The 16447-nt window shown below is 45.5% G+C and overlaps 1 protein-coding gene across 7 annotated transcripts in view; it reads left to right on the top strand.

Annotated features, from left to right (window-relative positions):
* The window catches only part of ACACA (acetyl-CoA carboxylase alpha), a 334336-nt gene that overhangs the window by 201771 nt on the left and 116118 nt on the right, over nucleotides 1-16447 (top strand). For all 7 annotated transcript variants that reach the window (XM_058164168.1, XM_058164167.1, XM_058164172.1 and 4 more), the window contains 4 exons: nucleotides 2988-3143; nucleotides 7034-7237; nucleotides 9682-9837; nucleotides 11885-12031. In XM_058164168.1, coding sequence (XP_058020151.1) covers nucleotides 2988-3143; nucleotides 7034-7237; nucleotides 9682-9837; nucleotides 11885-12031 — 663 coding nt within the window. The remainder of the gene's footprint in view (nucleotides 1-2987; nucleotides 3144-7033; nucleotides 7238-9681; nucleotides 9838-11884; nucleotides 12032-16447) is intronic.

Here is a 16447-nt window from a genome sequence, read left to right as displayed (position 1 = left end):
ACTTGGCAGATGCTCGCTAGTTTGCTGCCAGAGCTGATAGTGCCGGCTAATTAAGCCATCACTCGGACGGAGGTGAGGGGGGACAGAACAGATTTAGATTTCTCGCAGACAGCTGGTCATTTGCATTCTTTGGAGAGTCGTTGAGGCTATTTGGAGGTTTGTCTGTCTCCTCAGGGTCACCTGAGTTGTTGTGCCTCGCTCGGCCCCACCCCCTGCTGCAGCCAGGCCCCTCTTATCTCCTGCCAGACGCTGATAGTACAGAAGAATGTCCTGGCATGCCTCCAGCCCCCAGCCCTGGCACCATGCCCGGACAAACCGAACAAACAAACCTCCCTCCGATAGCATGTGCGCCTGAAGCCAGCCACGAGCTGGGATTACCAACAGCTGGAGACGAAACGATGCAATGGATAGATCCATGCTTCCGGAGAATGGAGAGGCGACGTCAGCAAAAGGAAGGGAGGGGCAGGCCTGGATAAGTGCTGAGTCATGGAGCCACACCCCATGGCCTATATAAAGGATCTGCTTTCTGGCGTTCTCTGAGTCAGGCAAAGTCTAATCTGGATTGCTGAAGTCACACCTTGGATTCCTGCCTGCCCTGAGGACTCTGATAGGACTTTGGCAGAGCTGCGGAGGCACGTTTGATATGGACTTCCCCGACCCGGCCGTCAGAGGAGGAGTGGGACACAACATGAGTGGTGCAAATGGGAGTGGAGCCTTCTCTTCTGCAGGACTTTTTCTGCCCTGTGTCCCTGCACTGTTGAAGACAGGCGCAGGCTGTTGGGGATGAGTCTGTGTTGTCCGCATCTCAAACTGAAGCGCAAATGCTTCCTGACTCTATGTTATGACCTGGGCCTCCCAAGATCATGAAGCTGACTCCTCGTCCCAATAAAACCTCTTTTCTTTAGGTTAAAGGGAATTCATCTCCAGCAAAATCCCGGCAAGCAGTCCTTCATGAGATTTCACAACTACAGACCTTTATCAGGCTTGGAGAGCTGTTAGGCCGATATCTTCCAAACGCCACTCTGTAGCAGACAATACTTGGCAAGAAGTCAGGAACAAATCTTCACTCTAATGAATTGAACTAATTGGCTCCTGCAAACTCCCCTCCTCTTCGCTCCTCTTTATTCCCTATGGGAGGGGCCATTCACCGTTCGCCTGTGCCTTTACTCCCGAGTCGGCCCTTATTCCTCAGCTGTTCTCTTCTCTTAGCAGCTCTGCACATGCGCACATCGGGAACTGGCTCCAGCTGTTCTTCTGCCCCACTGATATCTGACTCCGAAGGCAGCTGATAACTGTTTGACGGCCCTGGCCCCATCTCTGCCTCTGACGCAGAACACTCATCAGGGTCTTCCACAGACTCCAGGATTGGCCCATGTTCCTCACCAACCTCCGCACTGTCTGAGTCTGCCACCAGCTCCGCTGGCCGCTGGCGGGCCACAACACTCTGAAAGAATGCAAATGACTAGCTGGGTCCTCATTTTACCGACCTTAGAAGGATAGAAGGCTGAGTCGACCTTCAACCGGCCAGGATTGAACTGCCGAACTGCTGGCAGATGGCAGTCGTAGCCTGCAGTACTGCATTCTAACCACTATGCCACCACAGCTCTTAACTTTTGGTAATTCTGCTGTGAGTGATACATAACCCCTTAAGACTGTGATGGCGAAAATATGGCACGCGTGCCACAGGTGGCACGCGTAGCCATATCAGTGGGCACGCGCGATCAGCTCTGGCGTGCATGAGCATGTTGGCCAGCTGATTTTCGGGGTTTCTGGGCCCACCAGAAACCCCGGGGGGGGGGGGAAGCCTGTTTTTTGCTGCCTCCAGCCTACAGAACCTCTCTAGGAGTCGGGGGTGGGTGAAAATGGCCAAAAAACTAAAATGCACAGGTACCGGATATGTGGTACCTTGCTCAATAGTAGTAACTGTGAGAGGGATCTTGGAGTCCTAGTGGAAAACCATTTAGATATGAGCCAGCCGTGTGCAGCAGCTGCCAAAAAAGCCAACACAGTTCTGGGCTGCATAAACAGAGGGATAGAATCAAGATCACGTGAATGTTAATACCACTTTATAATGCCTTGGTAAGGCCACACTTGGAATACTGCATTCAGTTTTGGTCGCCACAATGTAAAAAAGATGCTGAGACTGTAGAAAGAGTGCAGAGAAGAGCAACAAAGATGATTAGGGGACTGGAGGCTAAAACATATTAAGAATGGTTGCAGGAACTGGGTATGTCTAGTTTAATGAAAAGAAGGACTAGGGGAGACATGATAGCAGTCTTCCAATATCTCAGGGGTTGCCACAAAGAAGAGGGAGTCAAACTATCTCCAAAGCACCTGAGGGTAGAACAAGAAGCAATGGGTGGAAAATAATCAAGGAGAGAAGCAACTCAGAACCAAGGAGAAATTTCCTGACAGTTAGAACAATTAATAAGTGGATTTGCCAACTTCCAGTGGGACTGGAAGGCCCATTTTTTTCTGTCCCCACCTCCAGAGCCTCTCTAGGAGTCTAGGGGGGTTGAAAACGGCCTTCCCCATCCCCCTGGAGGCCGAAAACAGCCCGTTTGCCAACTTCCGGTTTCTGGCCTCGGGGTGGTGGGGAAGGCCCTTTTCACCCTCCCTTGACTCCTAGAAAGGTTCTGGAGCCAGGTGAGAGAGAAAAACAGGCCTACCAGTCCATCGCATGCCAGGAGTAGGAGGAGCATGGAGTGCATGTGCATGCGCATAGAATTATGGGTGTGGGCATGCACATGCGCCACACACACCCTCGCCTCGCCTCCTGGCACCCGATGGCAAAAAGGTTAGCCATCACTGCCCGAAGAAGATCAGAAAGAAGTATACTGAATATACAGATACTGAAAAAAAGTAGTTTATGACCATTTCTCAGATTGTTGGGGGCAAGATGCTGACCTTGTAACCCGCTTAGAGAGGGCTGTAAAAGCACTATGAAGCGCTACGGCTGTCGCTAAGTCATGAGTTTATTTTTCCAGGAAGCCTCGTTTGAATACCTCCAGAATGAGGGGGAGCGCTTGCTTTTAGAAGCCATGGACGAGCTGGAAGTAGCTTTCAACAACACAAATGTGCGCACCGACTGCAACCACATTTTCCTCAATTTTGTCCCTACCGTTATTATGGATCCTTCAAAGGTAGGTTGTTCTCCTGTCCTTGACCCTCACTCTCTCTGCTTGGGCAGTGTCAAAAAATGTAGGGCAGTTGTTACGCCAAAAGAGCTGCAAAGCAAGTGCCCAGGCAGGAATCTCTTTTTTTTTTTAAATAATATTTATATCCTGCCTTTATTAGTTTTATAAATAACTCGTTGTGTGTTTGTGTCTGTGCGTGAGTGTGAGTGATTGGCCCAAAGTCACTCAGTCAGCTTTCATGCTAAAGGTGAGACTAGAATGCACTGTATCCTTTGGATTGATCCAAAGTCCCCCAGCTAGCTTTCATGCCTAAGATGGGACTTGAACTCATTTTCTCCCGGTGATTGGTCCAAAGCAGTGGTGGGTTTCAAAACCGGTTTTTACTACCGGTTCTGTGGGTGTGGCTTGGTGGGCGTGGTATGGCTTGGTGGGCGTGGCAGGGGAAGGATACTGCAAAATCTCCATTCCCACCGCACTCCAGGGGAAGGTTACTAAAAAATCCCCATTTCCTCCCGATCAACTCAGGAGGCAGAGAGTAGATGGGGGCGGGGCCAGTCAGAATTTTTACTAACGGTTCTCCGAACTACTCAAAATTTCCACCACCGGTTCTCCAGAAATGGTCAGAACCTGCTGAAACCCACCTCTGGTCCAAAGTCACCCAGCTGGCTTTCATGCCTAAGGTGGGACTCGAACTCACAGTCTCCTTATGATTGGTCCAAAGTCACCCAGCTGGCTTTCATGACTAAGGCAGGACTTGAACTCATTTTCTCCTGGTGATTGGTCCAAAGTCACCCAGTTGGCCTTCATGCCTGAGGCAAGAGTAGAACTCACCGTCTCCTGGTGATTGGCCCAAAGTCACCCGGCTGGCTTTCATGACTAAGGTGGGACTACAACTCACATCTCCTTGTGATTGGCCCAAAGTCACCCAATCAACTTTCATGCCTAAGGTGAGACTAGAACTCATTTTCTCCTTGTGATTGGCTCAAATCACCCAGCCGGCTTTCATGCCTCTAAGGCAGGATTAGAATTCACAGTTTCCCAATTTCTAGCCTATGTTTTAACCCTTAGACCAAACTTGCTTTCTTCATCTTCCTAATGAAAACGAGAAGAGAGGAGATGTTGTTCTTGTTTCTTTCCCTGTTACCATAATTCATTTCATTTAAAAATGGGGGGCTCGAGGCTGTTTCCTTCCTGTTTCACCATTTATATTTTATTTGGGGCCGCACCTCTTATATGGTAAGCGGCTGGTTTATTTTAACCAAATTCATTATCCGTGTTCATTACCCTCCCTTAACAGCAATAAACAAACAAACAAACAAACAAACAAATCTAACAATTGCACTTCCAATTGGGTTTGCCACGCTCGCGGTACCGCAGAAAGAGCTGCTGTAGAAGGTCCTTGGGAACAGAGACCGTCTCTGAGTTTCTGAGCGAACACAAGCTCTGCCTTCCAATTGCTTTGTTTTTAATATGCACTATTTACCAAACAGCAGTATATTTGGAAGTTTAATAAAATGGCAGAATAACCTGCCTCCGAGCGGTAATCCCCGTGTTGATTTAAGGTGCTCTGGCAGCAGCGAAAACACAGGGCTTGAATGCCGTTTTTGAAGATGCAATTTTGCCGTTAATGTTTCCCTCCCCATTTAACGAATCAAAGGATTGGCCGAATGGGGAAATAGATTTGGATGAAGTCCTCCCAGGGCAACACATTCCCCCATTCCCTCTTCTGCCTCTACACACAACACACAATTACCCACAATCTTACACTGAAAATTAAGGTGACTAGATATAACTGTAGAATCAAATGCAGGACACCCCCTCAGAAAAATAATAATCAAGTCTCATTGCAGTATTTATTTATTTAACAGCGTGCAAGTGGAAAAGTTTCCTCCAGCAAATAATAGGAGGGACTCCTGAACCAGCTTGGTCGAATGGTTAGAGCACTAGGCTAGAAAGCAGGAGACTGTGAGTTCTAGTTCTAGTCCCGCTTTAGGCATGAAAAGCAGCTGGGTGACTTTGGGCCAATTGCCAAGAGACTGAGCATTCTAGTCCCGCCTTAGTAATGAAAGCCAATTGGATGACTTTGTGTCAATCACCAGGAGACTGAGCGTTCTAGTCCCACTTTAGGCATGAAAGGCAACTGCGTGGCTTTGAGTTACTCTCTCAGCCCAACTGATCTCACAGGGTTGTTGTTTTGGGGACAATGGGAGGGGAAGGATGTGTTTGTCACCATGAGTTGTTTATAAAAAAAACAACATAATAAAGGGGAGATATACATAAATAAAATAAAAATAAATAAATTCAAAAGGATGCACTCATATTTATACATTTTGAGAATGGAGGAGAAAAATGAAAAAAGTCATGCATAGGCATAAGTAACAGATGTTCTAAGCAATAAATATTCATAGTTAGTGAATACTGTCTTCAAGAAATAATTATTGTGAGGGGTCCTTGGTGGGCTCTGAGCTTGATTGTTTTCTTGCAGACATTTCATTACCAGGCTAGGTAACATCATCAGTGTTAGCTGGGTAATGAAACCTGTTCAAGAAAACAACAAACTCAGAGAGCACTAAGGACCCCTCATTTCAATCTTGAGCTACAAATATTCTCTTTTGAAAGAATTGTTGTCTTAATAAAAAGAAACAAATCCGTTGCTGTTGCCATTAGAAGTTTTGATAAATTTACTGAGAACCAAGTACTTCAAGATTGTCTCAATTACCACACATACTTACTATGCTTCTGTTTTGCTAACCCGCTCCCCCAATAATTTGTTTTCCTCACACAACCTCATCTTAGTGCAAGAATCCAGATTAAAGCTTTTGCAACAGCCTCTGCTTGCACACGTGAGTGAAAGGGGCCACACTGTCTCTCTGGGTCACTAGTTCCATTGTCAAAAACTGCTTTTATTCTTGGAGAGCTGCTTCTCACATTCAATGGGAATTTGACTCTCTATCATTTAAATCAGGGGTCTCCAACTTCAGCAACTTTAAGGACTAGGGGTGTCAATCTGCTTGAGGAATTCTGGGAGTTGAAGTCCACAAGTCTTAAAAGTTGCCGAAGTTGGAGAGACCCCTGATTTAAATCCAGTGATCCATATCCCATTAGGATATCCATATCACATATAAAGAACGGTTGCTGGAACTGGGTATGTCTAATTGGATGAAAAGAAGAACTAGGGGTGACATGATATAGCAGTCTTCCGATATCTCAGGGGCTGCCACAAAGAAGAGGGAGTCAAACTATTCTCCAAAGCACCTGAGGGCAGGAGAAGAAACAATGGGTGGAAACTAATCAAGGAGAGAAGCAACTTAGAACTAAGGAGAAATTTCCTTACAGTGAGAACAATTAATCAGTGGAACGACTTGCCTCCAGAAGTTGTAAATGCTCCAACACTGGAAATTTTTAAGAAGAGGCTGGATAAACATTTGTCTGAAGTGGTGTAGGATTTCCTGCCTGGGCAGGGGGTTGGACTAGAAGACCTCCAAGGTCCCTTTCAACTATTCTATTCTATTCTATTCTATTCTATTCTATTCTATTCTATTCTATTCTATTCTATTCTATTCTATTCTATTCCATTTCACTCCACCCCACCCCACCCCATCCCATCCCATCCCATCCCATCCCATCCCATCCCATCCCATCCTCTCCTCAGCTCCAGAAGAGGTTTTGATCTTCTGGTTCAGGGGTCTGCAAACTTGGCTCTTTTAAGATTTGTGGACTTCAACTCCCAGAGTTCCTCAGCCAGCAAAGCTGGTTGAGGAACTCTGGGAGTTGAAGTCCACAAGTCTTAAAAGAGCCAAGTTTGCAGACCCCTGTTCTGGTTGAATGACTTTGCAAGCTTCGCGTGCTATGTCCACACATTCTCATTTCTCGCCTGCTCTGTTTTTGTTCCCTAGATTGAGGAATCTGTTCGGAGCATGGTTATGCGCTACGGGAGCCGTCTGTGGAAGCTCCGAGTCTTGCAAGCTGAGCTGAAGATTAACATTCAGCTGGCACCCAGTGGCAAGGCGATTCCAATCCGGCTGTTCTTGACCAACGAGTCAGGCTATTACCTTGACATAAGCCTGTATAAAGAAGTGACAGACTCCAGAACTGCCCAAGTATGTCTCCATCAATGGATTAACATTGGAAAACTGTTTCTCTTTGCTTATGTTTAGTTTAGTTTAGTTTAGTTTAGTTTAGTTTAGTTTAGTTTAGTTTAGTTTAGTTTAGTTTAGTTTAGTTTAGTTTAGTTTAGTGTCATTGCACATGTTACAATGAAATTAAATGCCATCTTCAGTGTACATTATAACTATAACAATAAAAAGACATCCTTTACATTCTATATAATTGAAATTGAAAACCCCTGATATTGCATTAGTATTGTGCTATACCAGGGGTCTGCAAACTTGGCTCTTTTAAGACTTGTGGACTTCAACTCCCAGAGTTCCTCAGCCAGCTGGCTGAGGAACTCTGGGAGTTGAAGTCCACAAGTCTTAAACGAGCCAAGTTTGCAGACATCTGCACTATACCGTAGAATTCAATATGGTTAATGCCTTGGGATAGAAGCTGTTTTGAAGCACATTTGTCCTTGTTTTTATTATCCTGTACCGTCTGCCAGATGGTAATAGTTCCAAAAAAAGGGTGGATCTTTAAGAATGTTTTGAACTTTCTTAAGATCTATAAAGCTCTTCCAAAGGGGGAGGGGGCAACCAATGATCCTGTGGGCAATGACATTGACCAGGGGTGGGTTCTCCTTATCTTTACTACCGGTTTGCAGCGGGATTGCACAGGCTTGCTTGTTTCTGCACATGCGCAGAAGCTTTCTGATGACGTCGGGGTCAGTGGGCGGAGCCTACCCTCCGGTTTTACTATTGTTTCACAAGAACCGGTCTGAACCGGGGGCAACCCACCACTGATGTTGACCCTCTGGAGTGCTATCCTATTTGCCACTGTGCAGTTGGCGAACCATACACAGGTGCAGTAAGTTAAAATACTCTCTATGGTGCAGCAGTAGAAGGCCACCCACAGTTTTTCATTCAGTTGTTGTTTCCTGAGAAGTCTCAGGTAGTACTGAATAATCTCTGCTGGGCCCTTTTGACCAATGCTGCAGGTTATGGCCTGCTTATCTGTGGCCATTGGCTCCTGTTTCAACACAGTAGCACTAGGTTTACAATCATTGTTTAGTGACTGTTTGAAGGCACTGAAAAACGTGATTTAGGACCATTTTTCACAGGACTGTTGTAGCATCCCCATAATCACACGATCAAAATTCAGATGCTTGGCAACTGACTCACATGTATGACGATTGCAGTTTCCTGGGATCAAGTGATTCCCCCTTTTGCGACATTCTGATGGGCCGTGTCAATGGGGGAACCAGGATTCACTTAATAACCCTGTTACTAACTTAACAACCGCAGGGATTCACTTAACAACGGTGGCAAGAAAGGTTGCAAAATGGGGCAAGTCTCACTTAACAGCTGTCCTGCTTAGCGGATGAAAAATTTGGGCTCAGTTGTGGTTTTAAGTCGAGGACTACCTATACAGGTAGTCCTTGACTTACAACAGTTTGCTTAGTGACCGGAGTTACAACGGCACTGAAAAAAAGTAACTCATGACCATTTTTCACACTTACGACCGTTGCGAGCATCCCCATGGCCACATGATTTACATTCGGATGTTTGACGACTGACTCACATTTATGACGCTTGCAGTGTGGGGGGAGGGGTGTCAAGGGATCCACCTTTTGCAACTTTCCGACAAACAAAGTCCATGCGGAAACCAGATTCCCTTCACAACTGTGTTACTTATTTAAAAACTGCAGTGATTCACTTAACAAATACAGCGAGAAAAGTCGTAGAACCATAAATTTTGGGCTTAATTGCGGTCGTAAGTCAAGGACTACCTGTACAGGGATTCCTCAAGCTACAACCATTCGTTTAGTGATTGTTTGGAAGGACTGAAAAAGTGACTTATTTATTTATTAAATTCCGATGCCACCCAGATCCCTTTGGAAGCAATGCCCCGTAAAAGATGATAAAAGTGATTAAATGGGAGCCGGTCCTTGCAGCATCCTCATGCCTATGACTGTCACAACATCTCCATGGCGACTGACCTGTATTTATGACGGTTGCTCCATCCTGGGATCCCTGTTAATGACCTTCCCAGTTGGCTTCTGACAAACACAAAGTCTATGGGGGAAGCCAGATTTGCTTAACGACCACACGATTCATTTAACAACTGCAGGAATTTGCTTAACAACTCTTTCAAAAAATGGTGCTTAAAATTGGATGCGACTCACTTAGCATCCTCACTGTTGCTTATCAGTGGAAATTCTGGTCCAAGTTGTAGTCATAAGTTGAGGACTATCTATATTGACTCAAATGTTCTTGAACGCTTTCCTGATTGGTTGGAATACAGTTTCCAGAATTCTCAACTAACTGGATTAAAAGCTTGTAGAAAGCATTTCTGGACATAGACTGTAGCTGAATCCAGATTGAGGGATTAAAAAAAATAAATCATGATCATCTGACTTAATCCTGGATGTACATTCTCTTCTTTTCAGATTATGTTCCAGGCTTATGGCGATAAGCAAGGACCTCTACACGGGATGCTGATCAATACTCCCTATGTGACGAAAGATTTACTCCAGTCAAAGAGATTCCAGGCCCAGTCCCTGGGGACAACCTACGTATATGATATTCCTGAAATGTTTCGTCAGGTAAGGACTGTGGAAGGTGTGCCAAAGGTACTTTTTTCAAGAGGCAACTGGGCTTTCTGGGTTTTTCTTCGAAGACGTTTCACTTCTCATTCGGAGCTGAAGAAGCTTCTCGGATGAGAAGCGAAACGTCTTCAAAGAAAAAAACCAGAAAGTCCAGTTGTGTCTTGGAAAAGCACCTTTGGGACAACCATGACCTGGATGACTGAGAAGTTCCAAAAACTCTGGAAGGTTTTTCTGCTCTCCTAGTTTGGCTTGCGCCCCCGTTACTTGCTCCTGTTTGCCTAGCACAGGGGTGTCAAACTCAATTTCATTGAGGGCCGTATCAGGGCTGTGGTTGACCTCAGGGGGCTGGGTAGGTGTGGCCAACTGGGTGGGCATGGCCAGCAGTTGTACCTTGATGAAAGTATCTTTTCTTTTATGTACACTGAGAGCGTATGCACCAAGACAAATTCCTTGTGTGTCCAATCACACTTGGCCAATAAATTCTATTCTATTCTTCTATTCTCCCCAAACTGTTGGCATGGTTCCTCTTTGCACTGGGTAGACCGGATTGAAGCCAGGCTGGCCCGATGTTTCTTCCTTGCATTGGGTAGACCAGACCGAAGCGACACGGGCCGGTCCCTTACATTTTTCAGGACAGCCCCGTGGGCCGGATTCGACCACATTTTGGGCCGGCCTGTGGGCCTTGAGTTTGACACCCCCAACCTAGCAGTTTGAAAGCATGCAAATGCGAGTAGATAAATAAGTACCACTTTGGTGGGAAATTAACAGCATTCCGTGCGTCTCGGTGTATAACTGTGCCATCGATATGACCACAGAAGCATCTTCGGACAAAGCTGCTTCCCTCAGCTAGGAAATGAAGATGAACATCAGCCCCTTAAGCTGGACATGTGAAATCTTCCACTTCTTCGGTTTTAGATTTGGGAGGGATGAAGGAGTGTTAATTCACCATCCTGTCTCCGATAATGCTCCATCTCAGTGGTTCTCAATCTTTTGTTCACCACGGAAATGGCCACGGGACCCCGAGATTTAATTCGAGATTTAAATCATAACATTTTTTTCAAGTCTTCACGGACCCCTTTCTGATGACATCGCGCCTCTTCAGGGGTCTGCGGACCACAGGTGGAGAACCATTATTCTATCACAGTGATGGCGATAAGTGCCAAAAAGGTTGCGCGGAAACATTGCACGCATGTGCGTGCGCTCGTCGGGGCCACCTTCCAGAAAAGCCAAACTTCCGGGTTCTAGCGTGAATGCGCGCCCGATGATCAGATGGCAAAGTGTGCATGCGCAGGCCCATTTTTGGCACTGACGTGTACGCTAAGGGATTGCGGTCTGGAAAAGCTGAACTTCTGGGTCCTGGCGCACATGCGTACCCGACAATCAGCTGGTTAGTGCGCATGCGCACATCGGTTTTTGGCACTGCCGCCCACGCGAAGGACAGCTGACCGTCGCGTGCCAGAAACCCAGAAGACAAACAAGCAAGGCCATACGTGCTGGGCAACATGGCTTTGTGTGCCACTTTGGGCATGTGTGCCATTGGTTTGCCATCACGGTTCTATCAGATATATTTAGAACCTGGATATGGGCGGCCAATAAATTTTACCAATTTTTACAAACAAGGACTGCCTTCCCCCCCTCCCTCCCTCCAAACGTTCAGGGTCACAATAAAAATAGGATTTATTTTGTTGGATTTCACTGAATTAAAGTGGCATTAAATCATTAAATACCATTCAGAATTATTCCTGCTGTAACACATGTTTTTTTTTCCTGTCCCATTACGAAACACAATTCAGCAACAAGTTTCGGAGGAGAGGTTACCTGTGGCCCGAAGGCTTATTTAGTTCGTCCTTTCTACTTTAATCTAGGTTGACTGAAAACAAACCACGATATGCAACCCACGTTTGATTTTGCCCCAAGTTCAGGATACAAAACCTTAGTTTCTTGTTACAGTTCAACCGAGCCCCGAAGATCAGAATGATTAGAAAAAAGAATGAAAAGGCTAAAAAAAATAATCAAACCCTTTCCCTCCTTCTGATTCCTATAGGCTCTGATCAAATTATGGGACTTTATGAAGGAGTTTGCGGTTCTCCCTCCTCAGCCTTTGCCTTCTGATGTGTTGACGTATACAGAGCTTGTCCTGGATGACCAAGGCCAGTTGGTACAGATGAACAGGCTTCCTGGAGGAAATGAGGCAAGGCTGCCTGTTTGGTTTATTACCTGCTATTTTTACAGAAATCTCAATCTCTCCTGTCCCCACTTCCCTCTCTCCCTTTCTTTTCTCCTCTCCTTCTTTCTCTCTCCCCCCTCTCTTTCCTTCTCTCTCTCCCTCCCTCCCTCTCTCCCCCTCTCTTTTCCTCCCTCCCTCTCCCTCCCTCCCTCTCTCCCTCCTCTCTCTTCCTCTCTCTCTCCCTTTCTCCCTCTTTCTCTCCTCCATCCTCCCACTCACTCTCTGTGTCTCTCTTCCCTCTCTTTCTCTCACTCTCCCTCACTGTCTTTCTCCTTTCCTCCTCTTTCCCCCTCCTCTCTCTCTCTCCCTTCCTCCCTTTCTTGCTCCCTCCCTCATTCTTTCTCTCCCTCTCTCTCATTTCCTCCTCCTCTTTCCCTCTTCTCCCTCCCTCCCTCCCTTTCTTGCTCCCTCTTGCTTCCTCCCTCATTCTTTCTCTCTCTCTTCCCCTCCCTCTCTCTTCTTCTCTTTCCCTCCCTCTCTTTCTCGTTCATTCTTACTATCTCCTTCCCTTTCTCTTTCTCCCTCCTTCCTCCTTTCTCTCTCTCTCTCTCCTCTTTCTTCCTCCCTCCCTGTCTCAGCAATCCATTTCCTTTCACTGACATGTTCAAAGTATGGTTGAGATTTTGTTTTGTTTTTTAAAGCAGTAAAAGGATTGTTTGTTTGTTTTTTTAAAAAAGTCCAAATATTGAATCTTCCGTCTGTCCTCCTAATATCAAAGATATGAAGCTCTGCGGAATCCTTGGTGCTCCCCTCTCTTATCTGTTTGCTTGCAGACGTTTCACAACCCAACTAAGTAAGATCATCAGTGCTAGTGAGTATGGGGCTTGGTGCCCGTTTATATACAGTGGCTTGTCCTGCCAGTGTTGGTGGGGTCTGGTTTTCTCCTTGATCGTTCCTTAATGAAGGTATTGCTCTGTGATTGTTCGGTTTGTCTCATGTGTACTGATGATGTTACCTAGTTGGGTAATGAAAGGTCTCTGCTAGAAAACAACCAAGCTCAGAGAGCACCAAGGACCTCTCATTTCAACCCTGAGCTACAAATATTGTCTTCTATGGACAGCTAACATCAAAAACATCATTAAAAAAGGACAACAAAGAATGTTCTTTCTGCGCCAACTCAGTAAGCTCAAACTGCCCAAGGAGCTGCTGATCCAGTTCTACAGAGGAATTATTGAGTCTGTCATTTGCACCTCTATAACTGTCTGGTTCAGTTCTGCAACCCAACAAGAAAAACACAGACTTCAGAGGATAATTAGAACTGCAGAAAAAATAATTGCTACCAACCTGCCTTCCATTGAGGACCTGTATACTGCACGAATCAAGAAGAGGGCCATGAAAATATTTGCAGATCCCTCGCATCCTGGACATAAACTGTTTCAACTCCTACCCTCAAAACGACGCTATAGAGCACTGCACACCAGAACAACTAGACACAAGAACAGTTTTTTCCCGAAGGCCATCACTCTGCTAAACAAATAATTCCATCAACACTGTCAAACTATTTACTGAATCTGCACTACTCTTAATCTTCTCATAGTTCCCATCACCAATCTCTTTTTTGTGTTGTAAATGTTGTACTTTGATGAACGTATCTTTTCTTTTATGTACACTGAGAGCATATGCACCAAGACAAATTCCTTGTGTGTCCAATCACACTTGGCCAATAAAAATTCTATTCTATTCTATTCTATTCTATTGGAATATTAAGCCAATATTCCAATATTATACTGTTCTGGTACAGACTATCACCGTGTTAGTGAACCTTTTCGGCAAAGCCGAAATGAGAGCGTGCGGGCATGCCACAAACTGGAACAGTAGCCGCCCAGTGCGCATGCATGCGCCCGGAAGATGATCTCCGGTTTCCAGCGTATGCATGCGCACCAGCCAGGTGGTCTTCACCTGCGCATGTGCACCAGAAACCAAAAACCAAGTGACCAGTGCGCATGCACATGCCGGAAACTGCAAGATTATCTTCCTGGTATGCGCAGGCACACTGGGCAGCTGCTCTTCCTGTTTCCGGCGCTCCTTATGCGTGAAAACCAGCTGACTGGCACGCCAGAACCTGGAAGAGCAACGGGTGACGGCTCGCGTCCCGAGAGAGATGGCTCTGTGTGCCACTTCCAGCAGGCATGCCATAGGTTCCCCATCATAGACTATCATATGTCTTCTTATAGAATAGAATAGAATAGAATTTTTTATTGGCCAAGTGTAATTGGACACACAAGGAATTTGTCTTGGTGTATATGCTCTCAGTGTACATAAAAGAAAAGATACCTTCATCAAGGTACAACATTTACAACACAATTGATGGTCAATATATCAATATAAATCATAAGGATTGCCAGCAACAAAGTTACAGTCATACAGTCATAAGTGGAAGGAGATGGGTGATGGGAACGATGAGAAGATTAATAGTAGTGCAGATTTAGTAAATAATTTGACAGTGTTGAGGGAATTATTTGTTTAGCAGAGTGATGGCCTTCGGGAAAAAACTGTTCTTGTGTCTAGTTGTTCTGGTGTGCAGTGCTCTATAGCTGCTTTGAGGTAGGAGTTGAAACAGTTTATGTCCAGGATGCGAGGGATCTGTAAATATTTTCACGGCCCTCTTCTTGATTCGTGCAGTATACAGGTCCTCAATGGAAGGCAGGTTGGTAGCAATTATTTTTTCTGCAGTTCTAATTATCCTCTGAAGTCTGTGAACCCTGGAATAGTTGTTGAGAAAACAGAGAAGAGCCAGCTTCATTCTTTGTTTTCACTCTGGGCGGGGCTTACGGATTAAAAAAAAAAAAAAGAATACAGGTAGTCCTCGACTTACGACCACAATTGAGCCCAAAATTTCTGTTGCTCTGTGAGACAGTTGTTAAGTGAGTTTTGCCCCATTTTACAACCTTCCTTGCCACGGTTGTTAAACGAATCGCTGAAGTGGTTAAGTTAGTAGCACGATTGTTAAGTGAATCTGGCTTCCCCGCTGACTTTGCTTGTCCGAAGGTCGCAAGAGGGGATCATGTGACCCCGGGACACCGCAACCGTCGTAAATATGAACCAGATGCCAAACTTCTGAATTTTGATCAGGTGACCATAGGGATGCTGCAAAGGTTGTAACTGTGAAAAATGGTCATAAGTCACTTTATTTGTAACTTTGAACAGTTCCTAAATAAAGTGTTTTAAGTCGAGAACTACTTGTAGGGCTTCGCTTAGATCGGTGTTTTTTAAACCTGACAATTTTAGGATGTATGAACTCTCAAGAGTTCCCCAGTCTGAGCAGGGAGTTGGATTAGAAGACCTCCAAGGTCCCTTCCAATTCTGTTATTCTATTCTGTAGTTGGCCACGTAGTTAGATATTTAGACTGGATTTGGCATTTTTGTCCACCTGTCAGGTTCTCCCCAAGGATTTGCAGACACTGTCGTTTGAGGGTGTTAAAATTAAAAGTGTTTTTTTCTGTAGTGGTGCAGTGGTTAGAATGCTGTATTGCAGGCTCGTTCGGTGCCAGTTCGATTCTGACTCAGAATCGTTTTGACTCAGCCTTCCATCTTTCTGAGATCGATAAAATGAGGCTCAGTGGCTAAGATGCTGAACTGGTCGATCAGAAGGTCGGCAGTTCAGCGGTTCGAATCCCTAGTGCTGCCGCGTAACGGGGTGAGCTCCTGTGACTTGTCCCAGTTTCTGCCAACCTAGCAGTTCGAAAGCACGTAAAAAATGCAAGTAGGAAAAATAGGGACCCCCTTTGGTGGGAAGGTAACAGACCACATAGAGAGCACTGTAAAGCATTATGAAGCGGTATAGCGCTATTGTTATTTTTTAATGGTGTTATTTTGGCCTTCCACTCCAAAAGACTCTGGGGAGGCTTGCAATATCAAAATACACAATTACAGGTTTGGTACACTTTGGCTATGGATTATCAGGCACTAAAAGGTGATGTCCACAGGTGATGATCCAGTTAAATTGATTTATTGCTAAACAGCCTAAGTACAGGAATCTTCTCAACCTAACGGTTAGCATCTACTAGGAATTAGATAAAGGCCCACAGAATTCAAGGGAGGTTGGACTGAGCTCACTTGTGGCTACGTAGTGATTGTAGGCTGATTCCTCTTTTAACTCTGCCCCCAGGTCCTGCCACTCCAATATTTTTTACTATCGGTTCTGTGGGCATGGCAGGGGAAGGATTCTGCAAAATCCCTATTCCCTCCTCACTCCTGGGGGAAGGATATTGCAAAATCTCCATTTCCACCCCACTCCTGGGGGAAGGATATTGCAAAATCCCCATTTCCACCCCACTCCTGTGGGAAGGATATTGCAAAATCCCCATTCCTACCCTACTCCAGGGGAACGATACTGCAAAATCTCCATTCCCTTCCCACTCCTGTGGGAAGGCTATTGCA

This window comes from Ahaetulla prasina, chromosome 1, assembly GCF_028640845.1.
Source record: "Ahaetulla prasina isolate Xishuangbanna chromosome 1, ASM2864084v1, whole genome shotgun sequence".
Lineage (NCBI taxonomy): Eukaryota > Metazoa > Chordata > Lepidosauria > Squamata > Colubridae > Ahaetulla > Ahaetulla prasina.
This window is presented reverse-complemented; position numbering and strand designations above follow the sequence as displayed.